The sequence below is a fragment of the Musca domestica genome, unplaced genomic scaffold (assembly GCF_030504385.1).
Source record: "Musca domestica strain aabys unplaced genomic scaffold, Musca_domestica.polishedcontigs.V.1.1 104, whole genome shotgun sequence".
Lineage (NCBI taxonomy): Eukaryota > Metazoa > Arthropoda > Insecta > Diptera > Muscidae > Musca > Musca domestica.
Window position 1 is genome coordinate 1,892,495 of NW_026712121.1, and position 14,462 is coordinate 1,906,956.

At 34.3% G+C, this 14,462-nt stretch overlaps 1 protein-coding gene across 1 annotated transcript in view; it reads right to left on the reverse strand.

The window, feature by feature from the left end:
- Window positions 1–14,159, reverse strand: part of LOC101900050 (uncharacterized) — a 186,190-nt gene extending 172,031 nt beyond the window's left edge. The window contains 2 exon segments of the mRNA XM_059128199.1: window positions 5,355–5,843; window positions 13,593–14,159. Of these exon segments, the coding sequence (XP_058984182.1) occupies window positions 5,355–5,363 (9 nt within the window). The 5' untranslated portion in view covers window positions 5,364–5,843; window positions 13,593–14,159.
- Window positions 14,160–14,462: the final 303 nt, after the last annotated feature.

Sequence of the window (14,462 nt, forward strand, 5' to 3'; positions counted from 1 at the left end):
AATCAGCGTTAACGAAATAGTCAGAAGTACGTCTTTCCTGTATTTGTGAATTCTCCAAAAAGTCACTGCAATGGACATTTTCGTATTTTGTCTACAAAAGTTGGCAAACTATTTCACACATTGAATATTTTTGGATGGCCATCCAAAACTGCTTGGCTTTTGCAATGTCCAGTAACCCCCATTCAAATGTGCCTGAGGATCGGGCGATAATTACGACCTGCTGACAATTTTGCAGTTTTTTGGTCCATTTCAACCCCTAAATATATGGCGATCATCTCCAAAAAGAGTAGGCTTCTATTCTGACCCTCATCTTATCCCCATGCAAAATTTCGTAAGGATCGGGTCATAAATGCGATCTGTATATGATATCCTGATATCCTAACTACTTAGTTTTGTTAGTTGTAGAAATATTACCAAATGTTTAATTCAAAATGAAAATATGCCAAAAATATGACAAAATTGAAAAAATATGAGAAAATGTTAGAAAATCAATATTTTCATCTTTAGAGAGATATTTTTATGAGATTTTTTCAGACCTTTTTTCTTTCCTGCCAAGAGGCCATTCTGAATTAATGAGAACTGTCGAAATCAGTTCAGCCGTTCTCGACATATAAGAGATCTTTCAAGCATATCCTCTTCGATAGACATATATATCGCACATATTTTGCTATATATCCGATTTTTTGGATCTTAACATCAATGTAAAGGTCAGAAGTAACCTTGTCATGGCTTTGTGAATCCGCCGGGATTTAAAATATTCGCGGTTTAGTGAAAAATTTTGAATTTTTTGAACAAAAAAGATATGGCCTATTTTACCCGCTAAATATTATCCGATGACCACCCAAATTGGTAGGCTTCTTCCCCGCTCTAAACTCTAGCTACATGCGAAATTCCGCGTCGATTGGTCTATAATTGCGACCTGTATAGCTACTGCAAAATCCGACATTTTTTCAGTATTTGGTCCATTTCAACCCCTAAACATTTGGCGATCATCTCCAAAAGAAATAGGGTTCTATTCTGACCCTAGCCCCACCTCCATTCTAAATTTCGTGAAGATCGGGCCATAATTGCGACCTGTAGAGTGATTACAAATTAACATGGACAGACGGACAGACGGACAGACGGACGGACGGACATACATAGCTAGATCGACTCAGCTCGGCGAGATAGGAAGATCCATATATACTTTCCTATGTGGGAAATCAATATTTCGTGGTGTTACATAATTTTTGGCCCAATCAAACTTATAATACCCCCAACACATAGTGTTGTAGGGTATAAATATGGAATAAAAGTCAATATGAGCACACTACTATTACCAGTAAGCCTAAAATAATGCTTTATTTTTCTAAAAAAAAATAAACATTAAAATAAGTTATTTTCCTCATTATGAGGTAATTAGTAAAGTTATCAAAGAGAGTAAAAAAAAAGGCCGAGACTCGGTGTCGACAAACGAATAAAACATGATATAATAAGATGACTTGTTGAGATAGAAATTACAAATCGGCTTACCAACCCATTATTAATGCAGGAACTATCGCACGAAATAAGCTGTTCCCTAATCAAGTAGTGGCAATCGCAACTCCTTACAAGCCAATCTACATACCATTTATTTTTTCAAGTAGATGGCGCCCGAAATAAGTAGTTCTGCCTTGGTCACTAAAAGTCGACAACTTTATGTGAACAAAGTCGATAAATAAGTACTTATATAATCGACTTTTAGTGGCCAAAGCATGGCTACATTTTTCAGGTTTGTAAGGAATTACGATTACCAAAACTTGATTAGGAAACCCATTATTGGGTAATGGAAGTTTTTCCTGGGATCTAAAGAAAGATAAATTGTTAACGGACATCAATGGATCGTATGGACGATCTGAAGACCATTTGATTTTGTTCAAGATCAGTTGATCTTCATTCAGAAGACAAATTTTAGGATATCAGTTGATTTTCTTTTAGGAGATCGGTTGATTTTCCCTAGAAGATCAGTTGATCTTCTTATAGAAGCTCCGTTGATCTTCTATAGGAAAATCAACTAATTTTTTATTGGAAGATCAATTGATCTTCTATAAGAAGATCAAGAAGCTCAACCGATATTCTATAATATGATCAACTGATCTTCTATAAGAAGGTCAATTTTCTTCTCTAAGAATAAGATCAACTGATTTAATATATAGATAATAGATAGATAGAAAGAAGATATTCTTGGTGTTCTATAGAAGATCACTTGATCCTCTCCAGAAGATTAATTGATCTTCTCTAATACATCACTTGATTTAGAATATATAACTTATAAGATATTTTTCGAATATTTCAGGTGCCTGTTAACGGAGGGATAGAATTAATACACCCTCCATTTTTAGAAGAATACTAGCCATCGCGGACTTAAACATTTTCCTAACACAATTGAAGTCGATTATGACTTCCAAGAATTTATTATCAGTTTAGCCATACTTGTAAATCTTCTTAGGGTGATTTCAAGGTTAAATTAAATGACAAATAGATGTAGGAAAACTCAATGTTCACAGGTAAGTAGATGTTACACAATATATTTTACGCTAGTTAAATACTAAAATGCTAAAAATTTCGAAGTAAACTCTTAACACATTCCCCAATATCCGAACACGTTTCCGACACTTGGAAATTTCACTTAATTTCTTATTTTTCCTTCAAATTATTTTAATTTATTTTTAATAACTGAAAAAAAAAATTATTTCAAATTTATAAAATTTTAAAGGAAGTATTTAAGGCAACAACTTCCCTGTGACAAGACTTAGTTGTCAGATGCATTTCATTGCATAACAGACCAGATTTCCTTTGGATCTCTTTCCTCAACCAAAAAAAAAAAAATACCGCGCCACATTCAAGTGTAATCATCATTTATTTCAAAAAAATAATTGCAAGTGATAAGAGTTGAAAAACAAAACCAAAACTGGTATATTACACCTCTCTTACACCAAATGTCCCTGAAAACCCAATGGGAACCTGATTGATGAGGGGGGACAATTGATAAAAAAAAAAATTGTGTTGTTGTCATGCATTTGTTGGTGTGTTATTTTCTTTACGATTTGTTTGATATTACTTCTTGCATTTTAATTAAAAAATTTAAAGACAAAAAACACACACTCTCCACATAATTTGTTGTTGTTGTTGTTGAAATTGAACACAAAATAGCCAAAAGGAAACTCTTGACCAATAAAACTACCTAAACAAAAATTAAAAAAAAAATCGAGATGGAGAGAGAGGAACAAAAACATAACCAAACAGAAACGATATCAAAAACAAAAACAACAACTTGAAACATATTGTAAAGAAAAATATTGTAAAGGAAAATTGTCCGCAAGCCAAAGTCCATGAAGAGGAGAGAGAGTAGGGTTGTCGTGTTTGGTATTTTTACACAAAATTCGTTTCATTAAAGGCAGATTGAGAAAAGGGCAAACAGTTTATTAAAAAAAAAAAACTTAAAAAATTAACTGTTTTCAATATTTACAGGAAAACCCCAGCCGATTATGAAAGTAGAGCTTAAGATACAGAGTGAGATGAAAAAAACTGCAACCAACTTCAGACTGCTGTCATTTCAAAGCCATTCGTCCGACAGCTGTTAAAATTATACCTGCGAAGGCTCATTATATTGTTTACAAGCGTAAAAAAGCATTTTGGTGTGAATTTTTCAGAAAAAAGTTATTCGTGATGGGATTCAAGCGTGATATGGTGATTTCTTTATATTTGACTGGAAAACCACAAGTGCCTATCGTTAGAGCACTCCAGCATTTAAATGTGAATAAATCTTTTGTGTCTCGCACCATTGCTCGTTACCGTGATACTGGTAGCGCAGCGCGACGCCAAGGAAGTGGACGGAAGAAATCAAAAAAATCAGCAGAAATGGTTCGAAAGATTCGAAACCCGCCTCGCAGTGGCCGAAAAATGACACGTGAGCTGAACATATCGCAATATTCCATTCGGCAAATATTGAAAAATAAGCTCGGGTTACAGCCGTTGAGATTCTAAAAAGTGCAATAACTTATACCGCAACAGAAAGAAAATAGACTCAAAATAGCTAAAGAGTTGCTTCGGTTGGCCGAACGTGGTGAACTGCCGAATTTGGTTTTCTTCGATGAGAAAACATTCGTTGCTTGCCAAAGAGGTCAGCTGAAAATGTGCAGCTTCGGTTGGCCACCAAAACTCAAGCCCCGGCCATGGTGATGGGGTGGGCCACCATAACAGCAGATAATCGAACTGCGCTCGTAGTAATCATCACTAAAGCATCAGAGTAAATGCCTAATATTATCATCCCAAACAAGCGCTTCGCCGGGAATGGGCCAAAGTACCGCAGAGCAACATTCGAGCAGCGTGTAACAGCGTGTTTCATTGGCCGTTTGAAGGCCATTATTCGTGCCAAAGGTAACCAATTCGAACAAATCTAAACTTATTATTTGATGCTATTTCCGACATTTTTGCTTTCATTCAATGAAATTTGTTGCATTTTTCTATCTCACCCTGTAGATTACTTTGTAATGTAACACATCAAAACGCCGGTACATGAGCCTTCTATTTTTAGCTCTGCTTTAATAATCTACTCGGGGTTTCCTATAATTGTAAAAAATCTTGATTTTTTTGAATATTTGGATGAAAATCAAAATTAAACAAGTTAAGAAATCTGTAAGTTCGACCGAACTTTGAATACCCTCCACTATTTGGTACAAATTTGGCAATTTTCCAAAAATTAAAATCCATTAAAAATTCTGTTAAACTCTTAAAAATACCGAATGTAGCCATATATTGGGGTCTATAAGACGACGTGGACTTGCATACGCAACTTTTGTCATAAGCCTGCACAGACAATTTTCTGGCATAGGCTGTAGTATACATTACGAACTTCAAATACAAAATTTGAAATAATTCCGGTAAATAATGTCGTTAAAATCATCAAAATACCGAATATCGGGGCATACCGTTATAAGGTGGTTATACGAAGATGTGGATCTACATGGCCCATTTTCAATACCAAAAGTCCTGCAGACATAATACACATTTCAGTAAATTTTTATCAACTTATTTCATTACGTTCGGAAGCTAGAGTGATTTCCATAGACGGACGGACATTGCTAAATCGACATAGAATTTTATCCTGATCAAGAATATTTGTGGGGTCTAAAATGTATTTTTCGAGGTGTTACAAACGGAAAGACCTCCATACTATGGTGGAGGGTATAAAAAATAAAACACGACAACCCTGCCTTTCCTCAACTCGACTTAACTGTGTGGCAATATTACAAAGTAATGTTTGGATTTTGTGGACACAAAAACCAAAAACAAAAAAAAACAAACTAAAAATTTGTCTTGTTTGCGGTACTTACCGGAAGCATTTTGGTGCTTTTTATGTCTATAATTTATTGAATAGCAGGCAGGCTGGCAGCAACAGGAGCCAAGTCACAAAAACAAAAGACCGGGCGCGACAACGACCAACAACGTGGTTGACTCTCTCGCAGTGATATCCGTTTTTATTTTTTCTATCCGTCGGCCGGTTTTTCACAAAGTAATACAAACACAGAGAAAACTATTTTTTGTTGGTCGGTTGGTAGTGCGGTTAGGACGGCCAAAAAAACCGCGCGTTTACTCTTTGCAACGTTTATTTAGGGTTTCAATCTGGTTTATATTGACGTCGTCGTTTGATTGCAAATTTTGTTGCAATTTTATGTGAACAACAATTTTTTTTCTTCTTCTACTTCTTCCCCAGTTACAACTCTTTTTTTTTCTTCTTTCGTTTCGTTTGCTCTCCTTTTTATTGATATTTTTCGGGGGGAGCAGGGAGATATTTTTTTGTTTAATTTCGCTTTATTAAAAAACTGCAAAGAAAGAAAAGACAAAAAAATAAAATTTTATGATATTGCAATAGACTATAAAAATATATAAAATTGTGTGAATGTTGGTAGGTATTTTATCGAGTTGATTGATTGCCGATGTGGTAATTTTATTTGACATTTGGCGAATGATTTGGTTCCGTTGTTTTTTAGGCTTCTTTTTGTGTGTGTGTGTCTCTCTCTCTCTCACCCTCCGCCTCTTGAAAAATCCAAGTGAATTCCATAGCCGTTATCTGTTTGCTGTTGTGTTTTCTGTTAGTTTTTCATTTGGTAAATTGACAATTCTTTTTTTTTATTTTTTTCGCAATTTGAAATTCCCCCGAATGCAAATTGTTTCTATTGGCTTTTGTTGTTGCCTGTTTTTGTAGGTCGATTAGGAAATAACAAATTCATTTTTTCGACAATCAAACTTAGATGACCAACTAAATATTATTTTAAATTAATAAAAAAAAATGGATATTGAAAATTTTATTCATAAATTTCATGGCTTGCCTTGAATTGAATTAACTTTGTGGGACATAACGAGAACAGAGTGGTAGATGTGGTAATTTGTAAAAAAACTTGAATTGTATTTATTTTATAATAATATTGAAATGAAGAATTCACATAAAAATAATAATAATTACAAGTTAAAAAGTATCAGTCGGTTCTGCCTACAAATATATACCCTCAGCCAATGATCGATGATTTAAATATATTTTGACTTATTCAAATTGTTGACCCTCTATTGAGTAGGTTCCGAAGGAATATGCCAATATTGACCATTTCGTATCGGCCCTAAATAAATATGATATAAATATTGCGACATACCAGGTTTGGACTATATCGACTACTTCCTTCACTTTTGTTGAAGAAAATGTTAAAATGAGCATGAAGTACCAGATATGGTCGACCGAAGCATTCCATTTCCATATTCCATCTAATGCAGGTAAAAATATTTTTATGGGCAAAATTACAAGAAAATCGAACATTTATATCCAATTTCAGATCAGATTTCTGGTTGAGAGAAATATTTAGATTTTCTCAAGTTATGACATATGAAAGTATTGAAAATTGTGCTAGAAGGGGTTCGCAGATATCTATAATTTTCACAATGTGTGAAATTTGATGTGTGAAATTTGAAGAAAGTTGGATGCTTATTTCGCTTTCTTTGAGCATTTTCTTTTTAAATCTTCAACCCTATGTGGGGGAGGTACCAAAAGAAATGGTCCGATCTCTGCCATCTTTGTAACAGATCTTGTGTTAATGGAAATATTAAAATGTACCAAGTCTGAATGGAATCGAATGCGAATTTTGCGTTTTATGCGCTTCATGGATATTCAAAATGTTGACCCTTTGTGGAGAAGGTAGCAGAAAGAGAGGACCAATATAACTTCTTCACAGCAGACCTTGTGTTAGTGGAAATAATGTGATGTGTAAAGTATGAAGACAACCGGATGTTTAATTCGGATTTTATAATCATTTGGTTATTGAAAACTTTGACCCTTTGTGGGGGGAGCTATCAGAAGGAATGGTCCGATTTCTACCATCTTTATAACATATCTTGTGTTGATGGAAATATTGAGATCTGCCAAGTCCGAATGGAATGTTGAATGTTAATTTCGTGTTCTATGAGCTTCATGGATATTCAAAATGTTGACCCTTTGTGGGGGAGGTAGCAGAAAGAGAGGACCGATATATTCCATATGTAAAGCAGATTTTCTGTTGGTAGAAATAATAAGATGTGTGAAATATGAAGAGATCCGGATACTTATTTCAGTTTTTATGATTGTTTTGGTAACTCAAAATGTTGACCCTTTGTGGGGGAGGTATCAGAAGGAGTGAACCCATATATTCTATTTCATACCACAATCGGACCAATATATCACATTTTATAAGAGTGATAATTATTCACAATGTTGACCCTTTGTGAAGGAGTACTTGATGTAATGGACCAATGTTGTCCATTTTCGGACCTGACGTAGCACTGATTAAGATCTGCAAAGTTGGAGCAGTTGTTTTTGAACATTTCGACCAGAAGAAGTGGATCGATATTTGCAATCTCCGAACTCGATCTAAGTTTAATAATAATATTACGACGTACCAAGTTTCGATCAAATCGGATACTCCCTTCAAGAGTTAACGTGCGCACCAGCCTGACAGACAGACTGACGGACAAACATCGCTAGATCCACTCCAAATGTTTTGAAACGGATTTGGTTCAAAGAGACCTAGGGTTTAAAATCGTTATTTCGATGAGGCACGTTTTGGCCGTATCAAATAATATATATCCCGTTTGTAGCCATACGGCTGAGGGTATAAAAAGGCCTAACACAAACTGTTGGAGCGAATCTATAATAGTGCAATTTAACGCCTTTAGGCTACTTTTCTAGGCTATGTTAAAGTTTGATTTCTTTCTTCATTTTCCCACTAACAGTTGGATGCCGATGCCTGGCCTAGAGGCAAATCCATTAGAGGCCATTTTTAGGGTAACGAAAAAACAGACTTTTAACCGAAATCCGGTCAGGGAACACATCAAACACTCCTCGTGAATTTTGGTACGAAATCACTGCAAATTCAGAGGTTTCTTTGTCATTGAATTAAATTGTCAAAGTTCAATATGGATCTAGGTTAATTTATATTCCGCAATCTTATTTTTTCAAACTTTTCTGACAAAATTTTCCAACCGAAAAGGCTGTCTCAAACTTTTCCCCCCAAAAAAAATATTCAAAGAAAATCCAGATTTTCGAATAACTTAACTACGATGACCAATTCTGTTGAAAATGAATGGATACTCTATAATTTGTTGTTCGGGATTCTCGTAAGGGAAGCACACCCAGATTTTTGAAAATTTTGAAAACTCATAACTATTCCAAGTCGGTTGGAAAATTCAATCATCGCGGATATAAGTAAAGTTTTCTCATTGTGAAGGGTTTAAAAGTTAGAACCGATCGAACCTAATGCCAGATTTACTTTTTTTTTATTAATAACTAACAACTCTACTATTTATTTGTCTGTTTCAGAACTGCAAGAATCTAAAACAACCGATTTATATCGAAAAAAAATTTTAAAACTAGAAGATTCTTGCATATATGAAATAGAACATATTATTTTAAAACAAATGTTTCACAAAATTAAACTTTAAACAGTAAAAAAATTAATCTTTCAAAAATAGTTTCATTTTGTTGTCAAATCTTTTATATAAACTTCGTCAAATCTATTATATCTCTCTCTAAAAAAAAACTAGTTTTTATATCGTTGGAAAATATTCATAAATTTATCGTCCATAAAATTTTGAAACGAAAATAGTTAATCAAATGCAAATCAGCAACAATTTAAATGGAATTTCAATTTATTTCCTAGACACGAAATCTAAACTTTTTTAGGCAATTTCAAAAATTGTATAACATGTGTTTGAGTCACAGTCTTATATAAATTACATTCATTTTTCAAAAGAAACACACACACACGCACACATATGAACGAAATCAATCGCAAAATATCATGGATAATCTTTGAAGAAAAACGTCTTAAGACACACCTTAATATTATTTATAGTTGTTTTAAGAAGAAATATAAGCTATGGAATGTTTTCGATAAAAAATATGTATATTTTCTAAAACAGATTGTCCAAAAATGCGTAATAAAAATGTTTTAATTTTTAGATTCTATGATGACTCATAGAGCCTGAATCTGACTTTAAAATTGTGGTTATCTGTATGACGAAGTGGTCGAGTCAATAGCAAATTCTATGACCAGTAAGAAAGATTAGCTGGCGTTGGTTAAATATATAACCTCATCCAATGAATAAGAATTCGTCTGGAAATCAGAAAACAAAAAGTTAAAGCCAGATGCGACTTTACCCTCAAAAATAAATTATTGGTATGGAAAAGATATAAACGGCCTTTTCAAAAAAAAAAAATAATAATAATAATACGTTAACGATACCAAACAAGCTGTAAAGCGACAGCAAAATCTGATAAATGTTCATTGTTTGGTTGATTTCAACCAAATATAATATAAATATTTACATACAAAAGCAATAGGCTTATTTTCTAGCCCTAACTCAACCCCTTTATAAAAATTTCGTGAGGATCGGACTATAATTGCGATCTGTATAAAACACTACCCAGTGTTGTAGGGCTATAAAATCTACAATTTTTTATTTAAAGTCAAATTGAAAAAAATACTTGGCCTATATAAGGTCGGCTAGTAAGCCCACTAAGTTTCCTGTCATAATTTCCAAAAGACATAATTATGATTTGAAATGCAAAGAGAGTCAAATAACAATTGTACACAAACTATTAAGTTTTTCTTTATCTAACAAAAGTAGTCGCCAATTTTATGTAGGCCTAGAAAAAATATGCGAAATTTCTAAATAACCTCCACATGTTTGAAACTAATTTGTCCAAATATTTGTATTTTCCATCAAGTTTTTAATTTTTCACTACTTTTTGCTTTGAAAATTTTTTGAGGGCTGAGTTTTCGTACAGAAACTAAAATTATGTTCGACAACGAAAGGTATATATCATTTGATACTGCCAAAACTTGCCTCGTCGATATAACGGTTTTAGACCCTACGTCTCTTTGGACCAAATCCTTTTCAGGACATTTAGAGTCGATCTGGCGATGTCCGTCCCCCTTTCTGTCTGGCTGCATGGTCTGCACGATAACTCTCGAGGGAGTATTCGATTTGATGCAAACTTGGTACATCAAAACATTACAAACTTAGATCGAGTTCGGAGATGGACAATATCGGTGCACTCCTTCTGCAACCTCACACACAAAAGGTCAACATTTTCAAAAAATATTTGACTGCACAGAAAGGGAAAGGATAATCCGATTTTGCTCCAACTCCAAATCCTAATATTTGCCTCAGTTCTCGGTCAGGTACCTCCCCCACAAAGGGTCAAAATTTTGAATATTCGTTAAGCTCATTAAACACGAAATTATCATCCGATTCCATTCGGAATTGATACATCTCAATATTTCTATTAACACAAGATCTGTTAGAAATATGGTAGAGATCCGACCACTTCTTTCTGTACCTCCCCAAAAAGGGTCAAAGTTTTGAATAAACAAAACGATTTCAAAATCCGAAATGATCATCCGATTCTCTTAATATTTCACACATTCCATTATTTCTACTACTGTGAAAATGGGATATATCGGTGCTCTCCTTCTGGTACCTCCCCCACAAAGGTTCAAAATTTTGAATAATTACAACTCTTATAAAATGCAATGTAAGAATCCGATAGTCTTCAAATTACACACATTACAATATTTTTACTAAAACAAGATCTGCTATGAAGATGGGATATATCGGTTCACGCCTTCTAGTACCTCTCCCACAAAGGTTCAACATTTTGAATATACATGAAGCTCATAAAACGCAAAATTAAAATCCGATTCCATTTAGACTTGGTACATCTTAATATTTCCATTAACACAAGATAAAGATGGTAGAAATCGGACCATTCCTTGTGGTACCTCCCCCACATAGGGTTTAAGATTCAAGAATCTTGAACAGTTGTGGTTCCCAGAGATAAAAACTTTTCGGAAAAAAATCAATGTCACCAGCCAGAATTTTCCTCTCTAAATTTTTTTAATTCGTTTGGCTTGAAACTGAAATTCGGAATTTCAGTTACTAGATAACTTCCTAATAGAAAAATGGTCAGGTTCTTATATAGAAGTGTTGTTATTTCTTAGTTTTAGCTACATTTCCCAACCGATTTTTATTATATTCAGATTTATTGGCTATAACATGAATGAGTTCTCGCATTATCGATGTCGTCGATTTAACTTCGATTTCGAGTCTTTATAGATGAAAAATGCTTTTACAATTGGACGATTTGATTTTATCTACAACCAGGGCTACAAAGTTGGAATCGAATAGTCAGTGTAACGTAGTCGAGTTGAACAAATTTTTCAGTGTTGGAGTCTTATTTAAGGTAGCACTCAGGCTAATTTTTCGAAATGAAAGTTTTTCAAACATCATAAGTTTGTTACTACCAATTGAGATAGATTTATGATTTTACTTCCATGGAGTATTCAAAAATAAAAGGCGATCCCATTATTTACTAAAATGTCTTAGAATTAATAAATAATAATAATAAAAACACGTTCTTCGGATTTCTAACGAATACTAGAAATGGCGCCCAAGCAGCAAATTTTTTTCACCATGACCAATTGTTTTAGTTTTTTACATCCAAATTTTAAACTACTTTTGCCAGTAGGCAGGTTAAGTTCGTAAATGGGTGATGTAGGTCCACGTTTTCATATAGCCCCCATACAACGGCACCTCCCGATATTCGGTATTTTGATGATTTTAGCGACATTATTCACCAGAATTGTTTCAAATTTGGTATTTAAAGTTCGTAATGGGTACTACAGCCTATGACAAAAATTTTAGTATGCAGGTTCAAGTCTTCGTATTGCCACCATATAACGGTACCTCCCGATATTCGATACTTTATTAATTTTACCGACATTATTCACCGGAATTGTTTCGAATTTCGTATTTGAAGTTCGTAATTAGTACTACAGCCTATGACAAAAATTTTTGTATGCAGGTCCACGTCTTCGTATAACCCCCATATATTTGCCTACTTTACACTTAGCATGGCAGCCCTAAAACCTAATGCGGTTTTCATTTAAGTGGTAGTTTTCGAAATTTTTTGAGATTTTTGAAGTTCCTTCGAAATGGTGGAGGGTATTAAAAGTTCGGCCCGGCCTACCTTAGCTGGTATTTTACTTGTTATTTTTTCTTCCAAATTTTGGGACACCCTGTTTCCAATTTACGCAATAATTTCATACAACTCTTCACTCCGCTGTTTTTTTTTTTATTTTTCACAAATTTTCACATAAAAACTAGAAACGGGCTTATAGACCAGATCAAAGTGTGGTCCATTGCATATATGTTTGAGTGATAACACAAAACAACAACAACAACAAGAAACACACATCTTCGAAAGGAAAAGGAGTGGAGAAAACCTGAATCCAAAGAAACCACTTTTGCTTTCGCATGCCACTCTAACAACAATAACAACATCGCTATCATCTACAACATTGGATGGTGAAGAATAGCAAGCGAGTGAGTGTGGCTAGAGCAGAAGGAGAAGAGTGGCAAAAAAAACGGTGATACACTTCACGCCACTGTCTTCTGTGTGTGTTTTGGAATGTTTGTGGAAAACGAAATCTAGACAAATAAATGATGTGTGCGCAATCGAATGGCTTTTCTGCAGCAGCACCAGCAGTGGGCGCATGCGCCTTTAAAAGCCCCAAATGTTTTTTTTTTAATTTTAGATTTTTTCTTCAATTTTTTCCTTTTTCTTTTTCTTCTTCTTGGTGTAATGTGGTGAAGCAATGTTTATTGGTGCAAGACAAATGGGCGTTTTTCACTTTTCATTTCCAAAAACGAAGTAATTAGGCCTTATTTTTGGCCGAGGAGATGAGAGACATTAAAAGTTTCAGTTTTTTTTTTTTATTTTATTTTTTTTCAAACACTTTTTGTTTTCTTCAACACAATATTTTTTTGTCATTTTTATTTTTGTGATTTTTTATTTATTTATTATTTTTTTATTCTTTTTTTGGTTTCTATGTGGGTTTTAATTTTATTGCTTGTGTTTTCTGCGGTTTTCAACACCCACTTGAATTTTGTTTTTTAGTTTTCATTTTCAAATATTTTTTTTCGGTTTTCTTATTTATCATAAATTTAAAAAAAAAATTTTAAATTTTATAGAAATTTTCACACACCACTTGATTTCTGAGGTTTATTTTCTGTTTTTCTTAAAATACAAAAATTACAAATTTTTTCACTTCGTTTTGTATTTCCTCTACCCCAGCAAAAATAAAAAGAGTAGGGAATTTATTTAAAATTTGAATTTTGTTGATCTCCTCTACGGTAGTTTTTTTTTTGCTTTCAATGCGTTCCGTTAGCGTGTGGAAAACATACCGTTTAACCAAACAATACCGTTCAAGAGCCGCCGTTGCACTGATTCGTTATGTTACCAAAACCAAGACTTGTAGCCACAAACACGGGCAAAAGTTCCTTCCAAACTGTTTGGCTGGCTGGCTGTTTGACTTGCTTGCTATTGCTGTCTTGTCTGTGTGTCTGTCCGTCTTCGCTTTTGTTGTGGTCGAGTTGGTTGTCTATGGTAAGTGTCTGTGCGCAGTCGCATAACCCTCTACAGGTGGTTGGTATCGACAAGTGTTTGATTGTGCTTGTTGTTGTTGTTATTGTTTTTGTCTTCGCTTTGCTGCTTGTTATTGCGTGTGTTCATACCACGACTACCAGTTCCACCAGTTTAGTTTGCAAGTCGTCATCTTCTTCTCCAACCAATCCTCATCCCCCTCCACCCTGCACCGCCTCAATCATTAACTCGGCGAATATTGGTTTTATGTCTTTTTGGGCTCCAACCAACAAAAAAGAGAGTAACAACAAAACAGCCAACTAGCCATGTCGAACGAATGAACCAAACGTGCCAATGAACGAACCAACCAAGCAACCAACCAATCTATGCCATACCAAATCCAATTCCAACATCGAGTCAGTCGAACCATGTTTGGTAGTTGACTGTTCGCTCTAATATTGCCGAAGATGTCCAGATTTGAAGTTGGCCAAAA